This window comes from Melanotaenia boesemani, chromosome 1 (genome assembly GCF_017639745.1).
Source record: "Melanotaenia boesemani isolate fMelBoe1 chromosome 1, fMelBoe1.pri, whole genome shotgun sequence".
Lineage (NCBI taxonomy): Eukaryota > Metazoa > Chordata > Actinopteri > Atheriniformes > Melanotaeniidae > Melanotaenia > Melanotaenia boesemani.
Window position 1 is genome coordinate 20,895,483 of NC_055682.1, and position 25,418 is coordinate 20,920,900.

Consider the following 25,418-nt stretch of genomic DNA (forward strand, 5'->3'; position numbering starts at 1 on the left):
ACTAAGTGTACTTTTTCTTGCACAACATGTTAACAGCCCATACAGATTGCTTTTGCATTTGTCACTAATAGAATTATTTGCTATACCAAGCAACATACATTTTGATTCATTCTCTCCAGGCCAAGAGCTATTGTTTATTTTCAGCCCAACAAAATTCCAAAATCTCAGAAATTTCCAACATGACCACACACAATGAGTCAAATCGCTGGTCTCTGTTTTGCATTTGAGGCAAAGTGGTGAAAGTCTTGGGCCAAACTTATGACACTAAGATAGGGATATGAGAGCTCTGTGTAAAATCTTTAGTTGCATAGCTTTTATTCTATTGCAAACACTTAATGTGTTCATACTTTTCCAAGCTGTGTCCCACTGAACACCAGTAATGTCTACATTAAGACCCCTCTGCTGTTTTGTTTTAAATGACTAGTAATTGTGGTGTTCAGTACATGATAATGCAAGCTTATGAAATAGTCTCTTTGCATTTTAAAAAGCAAACATTCTGTGCTTAAATTAAGGTAAAGTGGTGTCCTTCCTGATAAAGTCTTTTATCTGTAAATACCGGAAAAAGTTTTGCTTGGTAATGTTATGTTTTTCTCTTATCTGACTAAAAGATAAGTTGGGGCCCTCAAATAAATAATAGATCTAAAGTAAATAAACTTGTTTAAAATCACAAAACATGAAAAGCTGGATGAGTGTCATTGGCTCCAAAAAATATGAAAATATCACCAAATATCTGCAAATTTCCTTCGGATTCAATAAAGTATCCATCCATGCATGCTCACATCACGAATAACCGCTCGGTTTATGTTGTTGCATAAATTGGTGGATATACGTGAGTATACAAAAATAACTTAATATTAACATATTAATATTCTATTAAAATGTTAAAATGTTTAGTTAAAATTATTTCCCACAATCGAAATAAATCTGTTTTTAACTTGTTTTGGTAGAGGGGAGTGGGTCTGCTCCTTCGTATTTACGCTGAAAATGATCTGGTCGCCCATTGGTTGGTTCTTGCATATCCCACAATCCCCCGCCTTTCAACTTCCTTTTTCCTTTCGGCCATTTTCCTCCCTCGTAGGTATGAGAAATTATTCTCTACAGATTTCTAAATAATCTGTCTTAATCCTCCATATTTACAACGTGCTTGTAAAGTTCATTTACATTATAACAGAGTGTGTTTTGTCAGCTTTATAAATTGATGATTATTGTCTTACATTTACCTGCTGAAACACTGAGTAGCTAATGTTTTTCGTGTACATACCCGCTCAAGTCGTGGTTGCTAACGTTGCCATTTCAACGTATTCTTTTCGCGTTATTATTCAGTAGTAACCCTCAGAATAAATCCGATCTTACACAGTGAATATAAAGAAGTGAATACGAGTTCCTAATGCAGGCATTACCGTATTAAGAAGTCCACATGCACAGAGCGAGTAATTTCTTAACGTGTTAGCATGTAGGACATAGCTTGGTGTTAATGTGCCGGCATGACCGTACGTTAATGTGTGTGCCACGCTGTGTTACAGGGAAGTAGGCAACCATGGCCCCCAGCCGGAATGGAATGATTCTGAATCCCCACTTCCACAAAGACTGGCAGAAAAGAGTGCGCACCTGGTTCAATCAGCCAGCCAGGAAGCTCCGCAGGTAAGAACAGTGTCACGGGAAGATGCTAACCCAAGCTAACGGAGCCTTTGCTGTTAGCTGTGTTAAGATTGAACTTAGTTGGATCATGTAATCAGAGCCACCCTAAAGAGCCATTTGAATCAACCAGAGTAATTAAATAAATGATCAAGTGGTAATAAAAGTACATTACCAACGCAATTCTATTTTTTTATATAATGTGCTTGAGAGAACTGCGGCGGTTTCCAGACTCAACGAGGCCGTGCTTCCCTTTGCTGTTGTATGTCAGTGGGATCAGTATTTGCCTAGCCATCCGTAGACACATTTTCTTAATTAGAAAACTGGAAAAGTTTAAGGGCTACTGTTTCTGAACCCACAGTTTTTGATGCAATGGACTTGTATTTAAAGTTGTTATTATTATTATTATTATTATTATTATTATTATTATTATTATTATTATTATTAGGCAACAAATATATGTAATGTATTTAGATCAGAGGACTGTTGTAGAAAATAAAGTTTTCTGTCACTAAATGTGCTCTAATCTGGCTAGATCACCATAGTAGTTACATTGCACTCTTAACATGCTATATGGGATGTTGGTTGAGAGTTGAGACTTGAGTTTGGTTGTAAGAAATGCCACTCCACCTGATTAATTTCAGGTAATGTTCTCTCAGCAAGTGTATGGTGAGCTGAAAGATTATATGTAAGCCCATTAAGCCTAATGTAGAAATTGTTACTGAACCAAACCGTACAGTTTTAAGTTGAGAAAAATGTATGTGACACTGAAATCTCCATGGATTCAATTAGTGATGCAGCCATGATATGCAGTTTTTATGCTTGGCCCTGAGTTGATGCCAAGTCAGTTTTCGATTACTAGAATTTCATTTTAATACATATCAGGCTAGAAAGTGGATTGTTTGGGAAATTTAGGTGATATATGAATATCTGTATTTCCTTTAAATCAATCCAAACACTCTGGATTTTTCGCATTCATTATACCATTGTGATGGCTTACCCAACTTTTCATAATGTTAAAATTGGATATATAGAAATTAAACAAGCTTTGAGAACGTGTCTGTCTGGGGTGTAATGGACGACCAGGATGCTTCAAAATCGACCTTCAACTCTACTGCATTGCTCGCTCTCACGTGTCTCATCTTTCTCTTGGCAATGCCTCATAGATTTCCTACGGGGTTCAGGTCAGAAGAGTTTGCTGGCCAATCAAGCACAGTAATCCCTTGGTCATTGAACCAGGTTTTGGTTCTTTTGGCGGTGAGTGCAGGTACCAAATCCTGCTGGAAAATAAAGTCAGCATCTCCAAAAAGCTTTTCTGCTCAAGGAAGCATGAAGTGCTCTAAAATCTCCTGGTAGACGGCTGCGTTGACTGTGGACCTAATAAAGCACAGTGGACCAAGGCCGGTGGATGACAGGGCTCCCCAAATAAAAAAACTGTAGAAACTTCATGCTGCACTTAAGTGTCTTGGATTATTGCTTTTCTATTCTTCCTCTAGACTATGGATGTTGATTTCAAAATGAGATGCAAACTTTGTTCTCATCAGAAAAGAGCACTTTGGACCACTGCTCAACAGACTAGTTAATTTTTTCTTTAGCCTAGGTAAGACGCTTCTGGCGTGTTTTGTTCAGGAACGGCTTGACAAGAGGAATACCACATTTGAAATCCATGTCTAGGATCCATCTGTGTGTGATGCTGCAGTAACTCCAACCTCAGTCCGCTCCTTGTGAAGCTCCCCCACATTTTTGAATGGCCTTTTCCTGACGATCCTCTCCAGGCTGCGGTCATTCCTGCTGGTTCATTTTTTTTCTTCCACACAGCTTTTTATTGATGTGCTTTGATGCAGCACTTTAAGAGCATACAAATTCTTTTGCAGGTACCTTTTAAAGCTTTCATTCTTGTGGAGGGTATTGGTGATGGTTTTCTGCACAGCTGTCATGTCAGCAACCTTCCCCATGATTGTGACTTCTACTGAAATGGACTGAGAGACCATTTAAATGCTCAGGAATCCTCTGCAGATGTTTTGGATGAATTAGTTAGAGTGTGGTACCTAGAGGCTACAACAAGTGAACCTTTTCACACTCTAATTTTCAGAGATTTAGATTTTTAGGTTTTCATTAGCTGTAAGCCACGATAATCAAAATTATAACCAATACATGCTTGAAATATCTCACTTTGCATTATGAGTCTATATATTAATTTACCTTTTTTTAAGTTGAATTACTGAAATTTAAGTTTTGCACAATATTCTAAATTTGAGTTTCACCTGTACTTGCTGTTAGCAACGTGTCCGCGTATCGTGGCTGCCACGTGTTCCTAGCATTCATTTGGCACGCAGGCTGCTTGCATTGACAAAAGGTACCGTTTTGAATGCATGAGTTGCAATATTGACATGAATGTTAGTGGCACTCATGTAAACTGCGTTCATTCATGTCGGTCTCAAAGTCTCCAGTAATACCAGAAAAAGGCGCTAGATTTGTCGTTAGTCGCTTTTTATAAAAAAAAAAAGTCTCTAGAGAGGTCTGAAAAGTTGTTAAATATAGCGACAAAGTCGCTAAGTTGGCAACACTGAGGAATAATAAATTCCCCCAAGACCTGCCTCTTTTCACACATAAGCCAATCACAGTGGCCGTTCGTCCCCGCTCACATGCATATTGGCTGCCGTCTTCTTCGTTTGTGTTCGTCTGCTTTTCTCCTATTAAAGTTAGTTTGTCAGAAAACCAGCAGCTAATTTGCGCATTACTGTGAACTATTGGGCTGAAGAAGGAAGCAGACGTTGGTTAGCGACAAAATAAATTCAATAATAACTACTACAAGAAAAAGACCGGCAAATGTATTGGTCTCCATTGCGCGAGTAGATGAAATATTCACTCGCACTGTCTCACATTTTAGTCGCAAAATGCGACCATTTGGTCGCAGTCTGGAGCCCTGATATTAAGTGTTTTTGTCACGCCGTGCTTCTGTTGCTTCCAGCAAGTCTATACATGTATGTAGAGGAACATTGACGTGTACTCTTGCGTTCACAGCAAGTATATCCCAACCCTACTATAGTCACAGTGGTGAAGTTATCTGCATGAAACGTTTGCACAGGAACAGTTCTTGCCATTGATGACATACTGATGGAACCTAAGTTTGGTCTGTGTGAATTGCCAAATAGAAGTGGCAGCTTAACAAAGATGCCTTCTTTGTGTTGATAAGGTGCAACAACTGTGTGAAAAAGACTTGTCCTCCTAGTTGTACTCCTAGGCTGTACTGGGCTGTACTGTAACTAGGCTCTACTGTTTGAATATTATAAGTTCCCTTGGATTTATTAATATATGTAAGAATGTTAAGAGAAAGGGATTTTGGACCAGAAAATTAAAACCAAGGCTTTTTTGGCATTATGATATTCCCTCAAAGTCTCTATATTTGGAAATCTCAATATATTGCGCAGCCCTATTACAGACTCAGTAATTCTTAATGAAAAATTCCTTCTTCCTCAGGCGAAAGGCTCGTCAGGCCAAGGCCCGCCGCATTGCTCCTCGTCCTGTTGCTGGACCACTGAGGCCACAGGTCAGGTGTCCCACTATCAGGTACCATACCAAGGTTCGTGCCGGACGTGGATTCACCTTGGAGGAGCTCAAGGTAATATTTTCAGATAACCAGCCTTCATAAGGAACTATTTGCCTCTGAAGGGGAAAAGCAAAATAAAGTGTTGATTACTGTTTGCATACTTGTTTGAAGTTGAAGACCCTAAAACCGTGCATTTTTTTTCCCCTTGATTTTTCACATTAAAATCAAACAACACAGGCTCAGCCTCTTTGTGATAAATATGCATCCCTCCCAGCCAAAAGAAATTAACTCAGTAGCTGAGCAAGAACATGAAGTGCTGCTCAGACTTGATGATCTTGCCAAAATGTACCTTTTCTCTCTTCCCATGTACTTTTCCTGCTGTGGGAGGAAAGCTAAATGACTGGTGTGCTTCACCTAAGACCATCTGTACTTCTTAGTTATAATTATTGAGATGTGGGTTTAAAAATGATTTCGCACATGTGAAAAATAAGACAGATCTACCTAATTTTTCAGGTTTTGCTGTGACTGAGTGTTGAATTACATTTCCAAGGCATTGGAGGAGGGACTAGTTTTGGGAAGGGGAACAAAAGCTGATGTCCATGACTTATACTGCATATTAAAAAATAAGAAAGCTGAGGTACTTGTGAAGTCAAGTGTTAGCTGAATTTGTGAGAAATAATCATTATGTAACTCAGGTTTTTGGCAGGAGATTAGGCTGATGTAAAGTTTATTACGATATGTTTTAAAAAGAAAAGTTTACCCCAATAAATAACATGAAAACTATTGGCAATAATGCCAGTTTGCCAAGACTTTATTAGAAAATGGTCTTCAAGTACCTCAGTCAGTACACTGTGACCCAACTTATATGTTCTGCAGTATAAAAACCACCTTATGTTCACCATCGTAGCAGTCAGATGATGACAAATCTCCGGAATCGCTGGATGTGCATGATGAAAAATTTGAACCCTTTTTCTGATGACTGCTGTTAAAAAAACATAATTGGAATGTCAGGATTTTCACATCAATATTGTATCAGATGTACCAAATAAGTAGTAGTTAAAATGTTGTAATGTGCTCCTCTCTGCAGGCAGCTGGCATTCACAAAAAGACAGCCCGCACAATCGGCATTGCAGTCGACTCCCGCCGGCGCAACAGATCCACAGAATCTCTTCAGGCTAATGTGCAGCGTCTGAAGGAATACCGCTCCAAACTCATCCTGTTCCCCAGAAAGGCATCTGCACCCAAGAAGGGAGACAGCTCTGTAAGTGTCTATTACATGCTTTCATGTGGTTTAATAATTATTTTTTTAGCTTGGTATGTCAAATTGAATAAATGTCAAAGCCCACTTTGCTGTCGAATATAGTTTTCTTTCTAAAACTAATAAAGTAAAGTTTATGCAGGTTGCAAAAAGCTAAACTTAATAGTTGCAACAAAAAAGCACACATTTTTATGAACTCCCAAATAAAGGAATTACAGATCAAGTGATTGGTGTTTAAATTTTTATTTCTTACAACTGTAAAAATCAGTCCAATCCTCATTCAGTGCCCTTTCATTGGTTTACCAGGTTTAGTCTTTCATGAGAGAGTTCTGTAGACTGATAGGCACAGTTTGACACCTTTTTTAAAAATGGATTTCATCAACATAATCATGATCAATTTACAAGTTCATCATGATGATGCGTACCAGACAACTGTTTCCATAAATGTTGTTGGCCAGATGTTTGTGGATTTGTAGAAAGTCCTGCTGTGCAGTGTTGATTTCTTGTACACTTGAATTTAGGGCTGGGCAATATTTCGAGATTTTCAAATATATTGAGACCTTATCAGGCACAATATAGAAGGAGGGAATATCGTTTATATCGAGATAGCTTGTTTAGAGCTAAAAGCATCTTTTCTTTTGCATTTTGCATAGCTGTATTTTTATTATGGTCATTGAAAAGTATTTTTAATTTATTTTGTTTTTGGCGCATTTAATTTAATATAAAGGTACTTTAATTTCAATCAGCTGTTTTAATACACATGTGCTGCTGATCCTTAATAAAAGTATATTTGACACTAAAGGCTGTAAATTAGAACTGTCTTTTTGGTTACTTGACAAAATATCTATCTGTCTATCTATCTAGATTCAGGTAAAAAATATCTAGATATAATATTTGGTTCATATCGCCCAGCCCTACTTGAATTATTAACTTTGTGTTTGTTTTAGGAGGAGGAACTGAAGATGGCCACTCAGCTCACTGGTCCAGTCATGCCCATCAAAACTGTAAGTTTCAGTTACTGCAAAGTGGTAGAGCCGATTCTTATAAAATACAAAATATATACATAAAAACGACATTTTCTAATATTGTATTTGCTTTGGTTTCATAGCTGTAGTTTTTCACCAGTAAACAAAATTGAAACATATTGTTAAAAGGCAGTATGATTTTAAGCCATGTTATTTGTACTAACTGTGATGGCTTTAATGTAAGAACTTATTTTGCATTGCAGCAGTCAGATGATGACAAATCTCCGGAATCTCTGTATTTATCTTTGATGAAATATTTGAACCCTATTTCTGATGACTGCTTATCCAAAACCATTAAGGCCGCCAAAATACTATACCCATCTGTTTGTTGATAGTTACCTCATCATTGAGCTTGAATTTCCTTTATCAAACATAAGGTTTTATTTTAATTAATCAAAAACTGTCTCATGTCCTCAGGTGCATAAGAAGGAGAAGGCCAGGGTTATCTCAGAGGATGAGAAGAACTTCAAGGCGTTCGCCAGCCTGCGTATGGCCCGCGCCAATGCTCGCCTTTTTGGCATTCGTGCAAAGAGAGCCAAAGAGGCTGCTGAGCAGGACATGGAAAAGAAAAAGTGAAAATAGTCACTATGGAACTTTGCAAAATAAAGTCTTTAAAAAAGATCTGTGTGAGAATTGCATTTTTGTTTTTATTTAATACAATTTAGGATAAATCAGTGGTATCCAGTGTGGGTTAAGAAAGCAGTTCTAATATGTAGGTATGTTTATATTGTGCCTATGATGAGAAGAAAACCTTCTGAAGTTTTTAATCTCAGCAATATGATACAACTGGAATTAAATTGTACGTTTGTCCTAAAGAAAACTAACAAAACCACAGGTGTGTTGGGGTACATCAGAACTGGTTTGCTGTCTTTGAAACATTTGTAAAGAAACTACTTGAAGATCTAAGTTTCCAACATCACACAATATCACCAATCCATCAGTTCACGGATACTTATTGAGAAATCACGTAGTTGATTGTGAAAATAACTGTATGCACCTTGGGTTTAATTACTGTTGTGGAGTGAAATGGATTAGAGTTCATATGTCTCAGTCTAAAGTCTAAATCTGGCTGAAATTGGATTAATTTGATTTACTATCCACCAATAGGGGGCACTAAAGGCATACGTTATTGCTCTTAATGGAAACTAAATTGAATAGAGGACCTATAAATCCATTTATAAAAAGGTTTTTGAAATGGGTCCAAACCTATTATGACTCAGGTATTTTGTCATAATATGTCATCAGTAAACAGGGTTAAGTGAACTATTTGGATAATGGGAGATTTGGTTTGGTTAGTTGAGCAGAATCTAAACGAATATAATCTGACAAAGCTAACAATCCTGTTTAAGGCTGGCACATTTTTTCCAGTATGCTAATGCACAAGTAGAAAAGCAGGAGGTCAGGAGAGGTGGACGGTAAGAAAACATCTCAGTGGGCCAGTCTAACACTCTGCCCCTTCAGGGAAGCAAAACTGAATGTTAATTATACTGAAGGTTATGTGCTGACAGACATTAACTGAACTGGTATTACAGCAGGAACCCTGCACATTTCTAAACAGTGCACATGTTGGATGTACTCTGGTGTTATGAGTTAAACATAAAGATAAACACCCTATATAGGAGTGAGGTAGGCTATTTTCAAGACATAACGTACAGCAACATAAATATGAGAACAAATAAAAACCCAAAAGTCAGAATGTTAACATATACAGGCTGGAGGTGGAATTAAGTGTCCTTGTGCATATTTGAGTGCATCCCTGAGAACCAATGGTCTGAACACCCATAAATAATTCAGTTAATTAAGGTAAACGCATAGTTTGATTGTTATGGACCAGGGATGATGGATTTAGCTAAAATAGATGGTCGAATTTATCCTTAACTGGGTTATTAATATATATGAAAGCACACTACTTAACATTAACATAACACAATAGAAAATTAATACCTTTCCTACCTACATGTTTTACATGTACAGTATTTAAAGCAAATTACTTTGACAGACTAGCCGGTAAAAATCTGGACAAATAAATTTTCAAATAAATGACAAAAATGGTTATTTTCTGTCAATTTTTAGTCTCTTTTAAAATTCTGAGTGCATTGTACATCATAAAAGACTGACCAGAGGTCAGAACCCAGTAAACGGGCAGCTGCAATTATAATAATTTTAATTCCTGAATCCAAGTCCAGTTTAATTTGGAAGATTTATAATGACCTTTTTGCTTAAGTGGGTACAACTTTAGAAATATTCTGTTTTGCCGAATTCACAGACACTCAGCTGATCAGTCAGATGTCGGCTGGAATATGCAGAGAGCTGAAGTGAACTATACTGTGAGTATTTGCTGTCTTTCTCTGTGCACAGCTGATGCTTTATCCCAGAGATGTTCAGTGTGTCCTACAGTATGTTTAATCTGTAAACAGAAAAGTGAAACTTTTTTTTTACCACCATTTTTTTGTGGGTCAGTAAGTGAAGTGTAGTGAGACTCTTGGAGAAAACAGAGCTTAAACACTAGCTCTACATGTGATTACCATTTAAAGTTATGCTTCAACCACTTTTGCCATTTGGAGGGATTAAAAAAAAAAAAAAACGAGTTTAAAAACAATATCCAAAAGTCTCAAATATGTGCAAAAATGCCTCCACTCAGGGGTGCTGCTGGTGGAAAACTGTTGATGAAGCTGTACAAATGTGCAGGCTAATAGAAAAGTGACCATGTCAGGTCATATTAAGTGATCCTCCCCCTTGGGTTGTTGTACATGCAGTGTGGTCAGCAGCACCAAGGCAAGCAGTGGATGGGACTGGGGAGAAGCAGCAGGGAGGACTATGAATAGATAATCCATGTGTAAACCCATGGAACGTCCTGTGAGGTGCTGAACCGGCACAGCAGCAGCAGATGGCCGCTGTTTGGAGCTGTGGCGTAACAGGGCTCAGGTGTGTGCCCCACAGCAGACGCTTCTTACCAACTCTGAATACCCAAGGAAGAAGAGGTAGTGAGGGCGAAAACTACTGGAGGGAGCTGATGTTAAACACAGTGTGTGCAGATCCAAGTTGGGGATTTGCTTGTTTCCTTTAAAGAATCTTACAAAAACTATCAAGCGGTTGTCTGCATTTTGTCATTTAAGTCAGACGGTTATCTGCTCAACAGATCAGATCATTTAAAAAGAGAGAACCAAGTGTTTTATTTTTCATGCTGTTGAAGCAATTTGACTGACCTCCGTGCCTACTCTGAAAGCCTCTCAGCCACATTCTCTTGAAAACAAAGTTGCAGCTCTGTGAAATTCAAATAAAACATAGTTTATTTCAGCCTGAAGGACATGCAGAAATTATAAGCTTTAAGAAACCACCAGGTAAAAGATGTTACTACTGTATTGCCATGCTATGGAATTTACAGCCTGAAACTCTAATGACTAATCTGTGTTTCTCTGTTTAAAACTGTTTTGATTAACCCAAATTCCTCCAGGGGTTTTATCTATATATTCTAATGCCTTTAATGGCCTTCACTTCTGTTTTGCAGAAACTTAAGAGCTGCTCTTTTGTCAGTGCAGTCAAAATGTTATGCAATGCCTGGAAATACATTCATGAAGATAATACATTTGTGGGTGGACTGAGAAAGGTTCAAACATAAACACTGTTTGGAAACAATACATTATGCAACATAATACAGTAGCTGTAAAATCATTGAAAAAGTACACTGTGAATCTAGACCAGTTTAAGTGTCAGTGGCATTATGCCTTGTTTAAGTGTGTGTGTGATTTTAATAAAGGCAAGAGTCCTCAGTTTGCTGCTGTTCCCATGTGGAGATTTAATTGTGATGTGCTGTTACTGGATGATCCATCTTTTCTCAGCTCGTCTTTGTTTTTTGGTCTTTCTTTGGTGTGTGTAGGCAAATTTTTGTCACCGAAGTTAAATTAAGGCTGCTTATTTTCAAACTGAATGTGTCTGTCACTTTTTATGCTCATATGCATAATACTGCCCATGTGTGCCATTTTAAATGATTGTGTTTCATTATTGTTCAGTTAATAAGTGCAGGAAATGACAAAGCAGTAGTTATTTTAGTATTTCATAGCTAAAAACAATTGTGTGTGCATGAATATCTGCCTATCACAAACTGGATGCAGATCTTCTTTTGCCATCTGTATTGTAATTCATGTTTACATTTTAAAGATGCAGCTGCCTGTTTATGCTGTAGCCTTCCTCTGTGATTTTGCTTCAGTATTAAGCAGGGTGGGTACCACAATAAACAGAGGTTGCTATCATTTGGGAACAGTGTGATTTGTGTTTACAGTATGCTGATGCAGGATTATTTGCAAACAGAGATCCACAAAAGTAAGTAAAACGTGGAACAGAGCATGTATTTCCCTTAGGTTAAGCTCTGTGTTATGGTTTTAGTCGTGGGTCATGATTTAAATGGTCTCTTGTTTGGAATTTCCACAAACGCTTACCATATATTCCTCTAATCTGTCTCATGTTCAATATTTGGTGTGAGCTGTCAGATGTCAGCCTCTGTGGCACTCCCACAAACTCGTTTCTCCCTTTACACACTCGGATTTGAACTGAAATAAGCCCACCCTTACATCGGCAGCTGGACTCACTCCACTCCACATCTCCTCCGATCCGAGCCCACTCCCTCTTCACCAGTCAAGCCAATGAGTTTCAACTGAGAAAGGGAGCGGATTAAACAAGTATTTTACGGAGTAAAGAACAACTGCAGGTAGGGAGTGAGCTTTTTTTAATCCCCCCCTTTTTACTTTATTATTCTCGATAATTCTTGTGCTTTTTGGCAGCTGCTGCTTGTTAACGTGGAAGTTGGTAATATCTCCCAGTGACAAACGATGCCATTAAAGTAATCCATTAGAGGCTTTGTCTGCTGCAATTAGAAGAACTGAGACAGGATCGTTATTTTTGTCACGGTGTTGTGTTCACAAGGCTGAAGATTTGTAGCGGAGTTAATCTATTGTGATGAATTATTAACCAACCGCTCCGGAGCGTTTCTTTTCATGGCTAGATTGGATACGCAGCCTTTTCGCGCCTCTACGTGTTGCTTTACCAAAAGATTTCTACATTTAAAGTTTTTCTTCCAAAGATAAGAAGGGGTTTGTTTTAGAGCTCGTGACGTTTGCTGCATTTCGAGGCTTCTTGAGTTAAGTTTGATACGGATGGGTTTGGGTAACATGTGGTTCCCAGGCTCACAGCTGGCGAGCAGAACCGCGGGCGCTGTCTCTGGTGCTGAAATTCAAACGCGCACACTTGCTCGTTTGTCTCCTCACAGTGACACTTTCCAGGGAATGATGCTGGTGGAGAAATTCAACCCCAACCTGATATTTCATTGCCTTTTAAAACATGTAAGCGGAGTTGCCAATTGTGTAAAAACTGCCTTGCTCAAGGGCACTTCAGCTGGGCGGATGGTGGCCATATTTGAGCTCTAATAAATCAAAGTCCTGTGTTTGTTTGTTTGTTTGTTTGTTTGTTTTAATGGTGGTCTGGCCAGCAAATGTAACCATATTATATTCAGAATTTATGTTTCTTTCACATGTTGCATCCATTCTTGAATATAGGGTAAAATATCCCATTCATCATATGTTTGCAGTACAGAAAATGTGTGAGAGTTGTACATATCTGTGAGGATAGCATTGACATTTAGAGTGATTTCTTCATTCTTTTTAATGTTTTTATAAGCCTTTAAGAGAATGAGTTAGCACTCATTTTAGTTTCCATTAATTAATCTTCACAGGAATCTGACTCAGTCAGCTAAAAGCCCAACCCCACCATCTTCATGTCCTGTCTTCACTGTTGAGGTGAGATGACATCCCTTACAAGGAAATAGCTCTGACAGGCAGCAATAACAGCTTGGCTTCAGTTTAGTCCCCTGGGACTCAACAAGAATCTCTGTTTTTGTGACATCTATACCAAGTCAAAAGGCCCTGTCTCCTGTGAGTGTGCCAAGTTTTTACTGAAAACCTGCAACCATCCACTTGATTTTCCCATCTCTCTAAGCTTACACCTATAGCCTCACATTGCACTGCTTCATTGGTTGGCAGCTCCTCTCACCTTGAACCAGGATGAATGATGTTCAGGAGGCCACCTCCCCTGCGACCAGCCTGAGCGGTCCAGCTACCTGTGTCTCCAAAGTGGAGCTGCGGGTGTCATGCAAAGCTCTGCTGGACCGAGACACACTGAATAAGTCAGACCCCTGTGTGGTACTCATGGTACAAAACAATGGACAGTGGATAGAGGTGAGTTTACTCTTTCCCTCTTCAGTGTGATAAATATGCTGCTGAGCCTGTGGGTTAAAGTGAGGCTGACATATCCTCAGTGGTTTGTCACCCTTAGAAACCACGTTGTTTTATTTGAAAATAATTGTGATTTGACTTTAAATGAGAGATACGACAAGGTGGTCTAAACAACATGTTTCAGTGGTTAGAAAATAACAGAGACAGATACAAGGACAGTTACTCCACCCTCTCCCTCCCTGCATCACAAATCTGTAGAGACTTAGATTCAAGAATGAAACAATGCTGAATTATAAAATAATTTATGCTGGCTTGACATTTCTATCTCTCTCCAGTTATTCCAGTTTGTGAACCTAAAGCTGTTTTTTGTTTATTGTCTGTCTCCATATATATATATATATATATATATATATATATATATAATACTTAATAATTAACTTAAACTCTGGCAGATATCTGCCACAAGGAAGTCATTTGTTGATAATACTGTTTTTGGGCTATACAATTAGGGAATTTTAAGACACTATTTATATGAAGAGATAAGCGAAGACTGACACTATTGTGGAGTTTTCATTCTTTTTAATGTGATAAGAGGTTGTAACATGAGATTACTGACCTGGGTTCAATGTAGCATGAGTATAAGTGTCTATTTTTAGCTTCACTTAGTGACGCAAACGCATATGAAATAACTCACAGTGTAGTATTACATTTACACTGTCAGTGCAACTCTGTCTGTCTATCTATCTATCTATCTATCTATCTATCTATCTATCTATCTATCTATCTATCTATCTATCTATCTATCTATCTATCTATCTATCTATCTATCTATCTATCTATCTATCTATATCTGTTCATCCATCCATCCTCTTGACAGTCCTGACAGCGTACACTAGTTGTCCAACTCTGCTGTCAAACCTCTCACAAATAGGAGGCACCGCTGCTGTGTAAATTGTTTACTTACGTCAATAACTGAGTAAGAAGCAGAGCCCACTCATACTGTATCAGCAACATGTCAGTCTCTTTCTCTTTTCTGAGCTCATGCTGAATGACCCCAGTGACTTGCAAGTGCACTTATCTCATTAGAACATATCTGAAAAATCCAGAAACAGGGTGGAGATGACATGACATTTTGTGCTGCCACAGATATCTTTTCTCTCTCTCTCTCTCTCTCTTTTTTTTTTTTTTTTTGTAAATGCTCTCGCCATGCTCCTTTGAGGATGAGTTCATCCAAATCTGATCTTTCGTTTGGTATTTGCTTATTATGACAGTGCTGCACATATTATGCAGGACCAACTTGCAGGAGCTGATTATCAAAACAAATTTTCCATGTCAAAGATCTCTTTATAGTTCTGGCCCCACACCAGCAAAAATCAGGCATCACAGACTTTAGTGCAACCTATCCTATGTAGCTCTGATTAGCTTTCATCAACAAACAGACTCATCCCAAATCTGTCTATCCAGATGGCACAAAGAATAGAGAGACAGCAGGAAAAGTCAATAAAGAGAGTGCGGGGTAAAAGAGATTGATGGTTCCTTTCTTTTTTTGCATTGCTTCCCTGTGTACTCAGATATTTTTCTACAACTGTGATAAAAATCAAAGTCTGACTATTTTCATGCATTAATTATTCACTTTTTTAGTTTCAGCAAACAAGATTACAAAATATATAGTGACACATGTTAAAAAAACAAATGTACAATCATTCCTAACCTGGCACTAAATTGTGATGAGTAAACATATATAGTAAACATATAGCTATCTGTGGAAGAAAGCTGAATGTTCAAAACCAAAAATAAGGAAAATCAGCTGCAGGACAGGATTTCAGTCAAAGCATTTTGTGCGCAGGTGTTTTGAGTTGACACCCCTTTTGAAACACTGACAAGTCTGCAAAAATATTTAAAATAATTTGAATATAATAAAAAATAAAGAAAAAAAGTGGAATGTTTGATTTCTGTAGTTGTACTGTGATCATACAGAGGTACAGTAAGTGTGCAGATGCTTTCATGGAAGTGGGAGGTATTCTGCTGTTTTGGTCCCCTCAGAGGGAAGGCTCAGCATAACTATAAACAGTTTTTATGAGTCATTACCATCATCCTACAATGAAATATCCTGATGCCACAACACACATATGTGCAGTAGATGGTGATAAGAATGGCCATCCATCCATCCATCCATCCATCCATCCATCCATCCATCCATCCATCCATCCATCCATCCATCCATCCATCCACCCATCCATCCAGCTGCCTTGGAGAAAGGTCCCTGGTGGCTTTTTTAGTCCCTCACAGGGCTAACACACAAATAAATTCCCATGCACACTCAGACACACTTAGAACAGTCCATTTCAGCAGTTAGGCTAATAGGAATTTATGTGACTGGATCAAATGGAGAAAACCTTCATAGTCACAGGCAAAAATGTAAACTCCATCCAGAAAGAACCCAGCTGACATTTGAGTTGTTAACATACCTCCTGTGAGGTGACCTTAACATATGGGTAAAATTTTCCTCACTGAAAGACAGGCATTTCTGTTTGTATTTTTGCAGAATATAAGTAATTTAAGTACTTAAACACCTTGCTGTTATAAAAACATGTTCATTGTGTACAACATTAAAATATTCACCTAATGCTTTCCATTATATCAAGGATTTTCTGGAAAGGACTCGAGACATTTTCTAAGAGGTTTAAGAGGCATGAACTCCTCAAATTGGGTTTCAAATGTTTTTTTTTTTTTTTTTTTGGTCTTTCTAAGCCGTATAAATTGTTAATTTTTCTTGCATTTGGGACTGAATTTTCTCAGGACCTTTACAATAAACTAAGGACTACTTGCTGATGAATATTTTCCTATTGCTATTATTAAAGATCTTTAAAGATTTCAGGAGTAAAAATGCAGGGGGCTTATTAGTAGTTTATGTGTTTCTTTTTGTACATTTTCAGAATTTTAACCCCAAAATGAAACATTTTAAAGACGTACTTTCTGTATTTGGAGCTGTCCCTGGATTTTGGAATGATGTGCTGATAGTACTTTACACTTCCATCTTCAAAACACCTAATGAGAGAAAAGTATTCACAAGAATGGCATTCATCCCTCTTAAGGAGTTTAAAAGACCAAGAGTAATTCCTTGATCGTTGTTAAGATCATAGACAAAGAAACTTGGTTCTTCAACTGATTTCTACCAGTGCAAGAAATGAGACACAAGAAAGTGCTATCACCCACTTCAAAAGTCATGATGACACAAAGTCTGGACATGTTCTTTAACAAGTGAAAAAAAATGACTCTGTCATCTCTGACAGACATTAAAGCAACATTTTGGATGACCACTCAAAACCCTTTGGCTGTGATTTACTGGAGGGTGAGCTCCTGGTACGGCCGCTTAGTGGCTATCCTCTGTGTCAGCTTTGAAATATTTATTTACATATCAAATGTACATCATACATAAAGTGTATATTTAGCAGATGGACTCTTTTGTCATTATCTACAGAAAAAAGATCTGCTGACTTAAATACCCAGCGTAATGATAATTTGTCCTTGTAGCACATTTTGTGAGAGCTAAACCCAACATCTTGAGCAGATGGGGTCTCAGAGAGCTCAGACTTTTCTCGTCAGGCAGTTAAAGACAGGCATGGATAGTTTCTCCACGCTCAGATTAAATGTCTGAGTCCTCCAATCATTTCTCATGTCATCCTGTGGATAGAACATAATAACATTTGCCCTTCCATATACGCTGCTGTTCCTCAAAATAAGTACAAAGATGAATGTGCTGCAAGTTATATTCCCTGATTTACACTGGAAAGTGATTTATTAAACAGTCTGTGAAATTGGTTTCAAATTGGTTTCATTTCCTCACATCAACTATTGCTTTGATGACAATATAGTGATTATAATACAGAATATTAGAATGTTTAAACATATTTGCTGGAACTGTTTGAAGGTTCAAAGTCTTATTCAGTGTGTTTCCTTTCAGCTGGACAGGACAGAAGTGATCAAGAGCAACTTGCATCCAGTCTTTGGGAAGGTTTTTTGTCTGGATTACTACTTTGAGGAGGTGCAGAAGCTGAGGTTTGAAGTCTACGACATCCATGGCACTCACAGCATCGGGACCCGTGACGATGATTTTCTTGGAGGCATAGAGTGCACACTTGGTCAGGTATGCATCTACTGCTGTTTTGTTGGCATTTTTTATTGGCTTTTAGAACTACACTGACTTTCTCACACCCTTTTAATGTACACTTTAGCAATAGCTCTGTGGGCACCTCTGAAGATCCTTCAGGTTCTATCCAAGTTTTAGCTATTGACTGCTTTTTCACCCATTTTCGGTCTAGTCCTTGTATCAGACTATTCTCAGAAGAAAAGTTTTCTTTTTTTCTTTTTTAAGTCACCGAACACTGACCTAAGACACAAGCAAGCTTAAAAAAAGAACCTAACTTAAGGGATAAACCAGTGTCATGTCTACACATAACAGAGAACTTAAAGAAATTATTATAAATGATATTTTCAGGTGCTTTGTTACTGGCAGCCAGTCACAAAGACACACAATTTCTTCCCATTTCTTTAGTTGTATTTACAGAAAATGCCAGCGATAGACACGGTTTTACTCAGAAAAATATCAGTTTTGTATGAGTGAGGTGTTTCCTTAACAGTACTTAGACAATAAACTTGACATATCCCAGTATGTGATGTGCAGTGTGCCCTGAAAAGTTTGAGGAAACTGGACAAGTGGAAGACAGAAGAAGTGGCAGACCTTAAAAGTAGATGAACAGTATTTAAAAGTGATGTCCTCAAGAGAGAGAGAGAGAAAAAAGAAAAATCCTGAAAACACTTGACACAGGCTCTGAAAATGCATCTGGTCTTTCAGTGGATTCATCATCTTTTTTTTCTCTAAAGCCTCGTCAGAAATGGTTTCCATGGAAAACGGCTGTCAAGAAGCCCTTCGTAAGGAAGGGAAACAAGGAGAAAAAGCTGTGATATGACAAATGATACAAGAACTCTGGTAGCAGATCTAATGGAGTGATGGATCCTCCACAGAACTCACATCTCAACACTATTGAAGCAGTTTGGGAAAATCTTGACAATGAGTAGGGGAAAAAAATGCGACCACTAAGGTGGTTTAACCAAATATTAACTTTTGATCTTGTTAAAATTGCATAAACTCTGTTTTCTGTATATTCTGTAATTACATTAACTTTTTGAAGAGTCAATAAATCACCACACTTATTTTATATTGTAAATGTCATCATGTGTTTTATGTGTAGATGTACCCATGTACATTAATCCAAACCTTAACCAAGCGCTATTAATTTATTGTTTTCATAGGCATCATTTTGTGATGAATACCTTTCTGAGACCTGTGCGACTCTTCCATCTTCAAAATGTTTCTTAAAATCCCATTTGATACATCTTCTGCCTCCCAGTAGATTTATGTGCAATTAAAAACAGTCTTTGCAGGGTCATTTTTAAAACAGCCGTCTCTAGTGGTTATGTATATGTTTATCTATAAAGAAATAGTCTGATTTTGTTTAAAAGTTGAATGAAAGCAATGAAAAAAAAAAACCCTTGGCTATCAAAATATTTTTTTCTGTATTTCATATGTCAGGCTTTACGGATTTTAACTCTAGTCCTAATCATTTGCAGGTGAGAGCACAGTAAAAAGTTGGGAACTGTGCATGAGAGAGAAAGTGTCACCAAAGTTTGTGAATGAGCAGTTGTGGCTTAGTAGACACTAGCAAGATGTGAAAATGGACAAGTGGACAAATAAACCCTTACGTGTTCAGATGAATCATAATTTGAGGTGAACCTGTAACAAATGAATAAAAACGTAACTGTACTAATGTTAAACTTTTAATGTTGACTAAACCGTGTGTTTCGGTGTAGCTATTTGACTTCCTGTCATACGACTGGGCTATAAAAGAGAATGTAGAAGAAGCTCTTTGGAAATAAATCCAATGTTATGTATTTGCTGCTTAGAGTAGCAGAGTAAGTGATTGATAATAATGGCTGCTGTTGATGACTCAGATCCCTCTGTTCTCCTTTTTACTGCAGAGGGCTTCAAGGCCAACCTTTTCTCTATCTTGCAGATCGTGGCCCAAAAGAAGATGGTGAAGCCTTTGTTGCTGAAGTACGGGAAATATGCTGGAAAATCCACCATTACAGTAGGTTTCTTAGATTGTGTTTGTGACCTTACTGATCTGCTTAAGTTGGCTAGATAAGACAATTTATGGATGGTGCATTTCTCTTTTTTATTTTTCTCTCTTTTTTTTAAGCTTTCTTTCTTTACAAAGAAACACAACAGGTTATAGTCAGGCAGTGTCATGATTACACAGTTTGTGTTGTTAATATGTGTATATTCATTATATTGAGAATTTTGATGACAACTTAAAAAAAAGGAAAAAATAAATAATAAAAATTAATAATAATAATGCAGACGGATCTCATACCACTACAGACAGAGGGGTTGGGGATCGTCCGTAAAAAATTATGCATACATAAGAGATCAAGTCTTAGATGTGGAAGAGAGTCGCTGCTGGTTCATTAGCCATCATCTTGATAGCATAAAAACATGACAAGCTTAATCAAGCAGTGCACCACTCTGCTCTTCTCTGACTTGTTTATAGATACACAAGAGAATCTCCCTCTCTTCTACAAATTTATTCCAAATGAGATTCTCACCTTAGGCTGTCTGACATGCCTCATGAAGTTCACTAGTTCTTGCATCACTGGTGTCAGTAAAGTACTTAGGCCAGAGGTTTTTTTTTTTTTTTTTTTTTTACTATTCTTCACCCTCCTCACTTCTTCCAGAAAAGAGGTGGCGTGTCATGTGTGAGACATGGCAAAAACAAACTCATGTGAGTTGAATCTTTACCAGCTGATTCATTGCCAGTTAGCCTTTTATTGAAACCAAAGTCGGTGGAAAATATATTTTGAAGCTCTTCAGATGAACACAAGGAGATTTTCTGACTTTTTCACCATTCTGCTGCAGCACTACTTGTGTCTCCCTGTGTTTGCATTTGCTGGTATTTTGTTTTCTCATGTCTTACAAGTTGCTTGATGTTTCAGTTATCGGCCTAATAATGTGTCAAGAAAAGGGCAATGGAGAATTTTTAGTCTGAGTGAGGATGTGGATTTCTCCTCAGGCAAAGCTAAGTGGAGGGTATAAAAGGGAAGAATAAATTGACAGTCACCGTAGTTGTGCTAAAATCTCAGCTTATTCATGTGAATGTCAAATATCCAGTTTTTGTCTGCAGTGTACTTATTGGATTTTTTTTATTATTATTAAAATATTATTTTTCAGTTTGTGAAATGTTAACCAGCAGCATCTTGTTTTCACATCACTATCCAAGACACAAAGTTACATCAGGTTACATTTGGTCCAGATTGCTAAGATGCATTTCTTGAAGATATGCCCTAATTTTTCAAAATAAATCCATAACTGCAAACTCAGCCCCCCGGGCATCCAACTGTTAGCTCAAAACTAAGTTCTGCGCTCCAGGCCATACAGTGTTGGAGAGATAAACAAACTGTTTCAGATATGACTCAAAAGACCTAAAAACACACACACACACACACACACTACAACATGGTATCACACACGAAGACCATTTTATCTGCTTATTAAAGGCTCTGATTCGTAAGGGAACAATTTTGCCTTTTATGTTTGCCCCTGGATAATTGTGTGCTAATTGGGTTTTATCTTCACTGGCTTGAATGAGCAATATTGACTGATCCTACTTTGTAAATGAGCACCTGGTGATAGTGAAAAAATTTTGCACCTAGAGTTCATTAAATCTGAATCACCTGTTAGAACAGGACACATTTTTTAGATTTATGGATATGGTTGTGTCTAGGGTTGGTTGATGTTATTGTTTTTAATTTTTATGTTATAAGCCTGGTACATGGAGAAAACAGAGAAAAACTGGAATACAAAGGGTAAACAGCATTTTGGTCATTTTTCTACAGTGGCACAATATATTCTTATGATTTCTTTCTTTTTTTTTTTTACCCGAATAGTAAAAAAAATGTTTCCAAAAAAATCATTACAGTTATGTTTTATGAAATTTAATGTTGTTTTTTTTTATATATATTTTCTTACTTAGAAGCAATGTTTTCTGAAATGTATTCCTTTAAATCTTATTCTTTTAATTTATAAGTTGTACAAAAAAGTACAGACCATATGAGTTTTGTGAAATGAAATATTATATTTATTTTATATTTATATATTCAAAATAGTTTTTTCTGAATTGAAATTGTGGCGATGTTATGTTACTGAAATGTGGTTTTCCCCTTAAATTTTCTGTTCTCTGTTTTATTATTGTGTTTTCTAAAATATTTTTGGATTCATATATACCACTATATTTGAGGATTCCATCCACTGTCATCCCCTTTAAAAGGGCTTTCTGATTGCATCCTCAGAAAGTGGAAGCCACTGGTGCCTGTGTGCTCAGATTTAAGTGTGATATGCCTCCAGGAAAGAGGACACATTTTAATGCGTATTGGAGAAATCTTTAAGCACTGGATGCCTCTAAAAGAGATGTGTCACAGTTTCTGCTGGTATGAGATGTGTTGGTAAGCATCAGTGGCCAAATGATAGAAAAAAAAGAAAGATACATTTGCTTTTGCTCCGTTGCATCTGTGCTTCACAGTGAAAACCATATCCTTAACCATGACATAAGCCTAATCCCAGCCCTTATCATAAACACAGGCAAAACCTCATTCAAAAATGCCACTATTCTCAGGATACAAACCTCAGTCCCATCAAAGACAGACATTTTATTAGCATTCAGACACACACACCTGCCTTCATCTTATACAAAGATTTACCTTCTCTTATTGCTTGTCAAGACAAGCTGTCTGATAAAACGCACAAGTGTCCCACTTTGCCTGTCATCACTGTCAAACTTTGTTTGGCTGCGGTCATGCTGGCTGCTCAGCCACAGTTCCGGTAGTTTGATGTGAGGTTTCTCTCAGTTTCTCACAAAGGAGAGGAAAAAAAAAAAAAGAAAAAAAATAAGAAATAACAAAAAAACCCGGGGGGGGGGGACAAGTGTGATTTTTAAAAGCTGCAAGTCTGAAATTTTTCTTTTTAACAAACACACAAGTACGAAGAAACGACACAAGAGCCATTCAGACTGAGTTATTACACTGCTGCCCTGTTGAACCTCACTCTGTTTAGTGACTTTTCAGGTATGTGAAGTTACATCGATAAAACTCATCTATAAAAAGTTACATTTGAGAAAGTAACCTGTGAAAATTGGGCCTCCAGTTTTCAGCTAATGGCTCTCTCCACACTTTGGTTTAATGTGTCTATTGATCCTGTGCAAAGTAAAAGGCTCTTCAAAAAATTACCTGAGGTAACTGCTCACAATGCTGCAAAAGTAGAAGTCACGTTTTCACAAAAGGAAGGACGAATGATGTGTGCGTTTTGAATGCTTACTTAGCAGACAGGTGTGTCAGAAATGAAATAGTGTTCAAATGTCGTGCAAGGGGTACTTTTAGTTAAGTTTTACAGTACAGTGTTGGTGCTCTTCCTTGAATTGCAGTGCCTGTTGTATAGACATGGTTTTTGTAACAGGTTTGCAATGTAATTTCTTTACATATCCTCCCAGATTTTACAGCTGTATAGGCATCTTTTAGCATCAGGAGACTTAGCCAGTATTGAGCGCATTTAGAGAGCAGTTCTAAGCTTTTATCTAAAAAGCTTCTATATCTACACCTTGAAGCCGACAGTGAAGAGGTGCAGTGGTAGGTGTCAGTATCTCGCTATGAAAACTATCTAAGAACATGGACACTATGAACATATTTGGATTAAACTTTGCATTATCACATACTTATGCTTAATTCTGTATTAATTGTGATAACCCATATATATATTTAAATAATACTAACAAACCTTGCTTCCTTCCAGGTGCACGCTGAGGAAATTTCTGGCAATAATGGTTATGTGGAGCTCTGTTTCTGTGCCAAGAAACTTGATGATAAGGTGAGATGAGCCAACACATTTTAATAGCAGCACACTGCTGTAGGAGGTAAAGTGATATGATTCTACAAATTCCATGTTAGGGAATAGCCTTAAAAAGCCCACACTTTTTCATTGATAGACAGTATCCACCAATAGTAATAATAATAATAATGGATTAGATTTATATAGCCTTTTCAAGGCACCCAAAGCGCTTTACATTGTGAATCTATTTATTCATCCACTCCTCACTCATACCTGGTGATGGTAAGCTACGTGTGTAGCCACAGCTGCCCTGGGGCAAGCTGACGGAAACGTGGCTGCCAGTCTGCGCCTACGGCCTCTCCGACCATCACCGAACATTCATCCACACATTCATACACCAGCGATGCCAACACTGGAGGCAAGGAGGGTTAAGTGTCTTGCCCAAGGACACAGCGACAGATGCCTGCGGGAGTGGGAATCGAACCGCCGACCTTCCGATCATTGGACGACCTGCTCTACCGCCTGAGCCACTGCCGCCCCATTTATCCACAGAATGATCATCCAAATAGAGATTGAAAATGAGTTTGTAACACTGTCATTTTGCACATTGAGTAGAATGATCATGTGTAAACATAAGGATCTTGCATGCAAATTGCTTGGAAATCCAGCACATAGTGTCAGAAGGGAAATGTCTTACTGCTTCTACTTTAAGGCAGGATATCACTGACCTCAGCTGCTTCTGCTCTCACATGTTCAAACTTTGCCGAGGGCTTATTTCAATCAAAAAGACAGCGGGAGCTTACATCCACTTACAACTCTGATGATCTGAAGTCACACCATGTTTTCAGGAACAGGCCTCAGGAGTCAAGGCTCATAGCATGACCTTGATTCCTCACGGTACCGACAGCAAGTGCATTTAGCTTTGAAACTGCAGTTTGATATTTACAGACACTCTGCCAGTGAAATTAAACCAAACTCTTACATGAGGGCAATGATCATAAAAAATAAAAAAAAATCTTGTTATGAAGCCACACCTCTCCCCTTTTAGGATAGTTGCTATACAGAGGGAATCCTGGCTGCTGATGGAAATGTTCAGTTTCTGTTTAAATCCTGGAGAATCCACCTGCTGGCTTTAGCTGAACTGATTTCTGGAGAGACTTCTGCCTGTTCAAATAAAACGTTGCTTCTTGAGGGGTAATGGTGTGTAACAAAATGCCACCATGAGAGAAAGATGTACAGGCTTCTACTCTTCTGACTAGTAAAATGACTCATCCTGTATTATGTTGGTGCAGAATAAACTTGGAAAGCTAAACGTCTGGTTATGAGAAGTAATTATGCCAAAATGATGATTTATCATTGATCTTTGCAAATAATGAGTCAATAATAATCATGGATGTTTGCAATGTGTTTGCTGTCACCAACCAGTGCTTCTTATGTTCTCATTTATCTTTTTTCTCCTAATCTTAACCAAAACCAGCTTTGATTTCTAATGCTGCCCTAATCGTTTTAATTCCTAAACCTAACCAGGGTACTGTAGGCCTTCGAAATGAACTAAGAGCCGTAATACAGCAGTATACAAGTACTTGCTATGTGAAGATAAAGCAGTGTATTTTTTACCAGTACATGTAGTTTCATATTTAATGAGCATCCCAATATGACAAGACAGGTACAAATATGTATATGGGTATCTTTTGGAGTGAGTTCTAACATTTGCTTAATGAATAACTCTCTTTTTTTGGTTAAAATGATTCCCATAACCCAATTTGGAGAAATACATGAGCTGTTTTAAAGG

At 37.8% G+C, this 25,418-nt stretch overlaps 2 protein-coding genes and 2 non-coding genes across 5 annotated transcripts in view; all 4 read left to right on the forward strand.

Moving 5' to 3' along the window:
• Window positions 1-1,003: 1,003 nt before the first annotated feature.
• rpl13 (ribosomal protein L13) lies at window positions 1,004-8,089 on the forward strand. Its single transcript, XM_042000149.1, has 6 exons — window positions 1,004-1,078; window positions 1,524-1,641; window positions 5,116-5,257; window positions 6,273-6,446; window positions 7,391-7,447; window positions 7,886-8,089. The coding sequence occupies exons 2-6, from the start codon at window positions 1,538-1,540 to the stop codon at window positions 8,042-8,044; spliced, it is 636 nt and encodes a 211-aa protein (XP_041856083.1). The 5' UTR covers window positions 1,004-1,078; window positions 1,524-1,537; the 3' UTR covers window positions 8,045-8,089.
• LOC121646169 lies at window positions 6,101-6,180 on the forward strand. Its single transcript, XR_006011578.1, has one exon. It is a non-coding gene; the product is annotated as a small nucleolar RNA MBII-202 (small nucleolar RNA).
• On the forward strand, window positions 7,680-7,754 carry LOC121646165. Its single transcript, XR_006011576.1, has one exon. It is a non-coding gene; the product is annotated as a small nucleolar RNA MBII-202 (small nucleolar RNA).
• A 3,964-nt stretch (window positions 8,090-12,053) lies between the features above and the next one.
• Window positions 12,054-25,418, forward strand: part of cpne7 (copine VII) — a 36,680-nt gene continuing 23,315 nt past the window's right edge. Inside the window, exons 1-6 of one of the 2 annotated variants that reach the window (XM_041992527.1) lie at window positions 12,054-12,173; window positions 13,194-13,392; window positions 13,493-13,695; window positions 17,657-17,839; window positions 19,767-19,841; window positions 23,591-23,665. In XM_041992527.1, the coding sequence (XP_041848461.1) occupies window positions 13,522-13,695; window positions 17,657-17,839; window positions 19,767-19,841; window positions 23,591-23,665 (507 nt within the window). In that variant the 5' untranslated portion in view covers window positions 12,054-12,173; window positions 13,194-13,392; window positions 13,493-13,521. The remainder of the gene's footprint in view (window positions 12,174-13,193; window positions 13,393-13,492; window positions 13,696-17,656; window positions 17,840-19,766; window positions 19,842-23,590; window positions 23,666-25,418) is intronic. The other variant, XM_041992536.1, reaches the window with a different exon arrangement.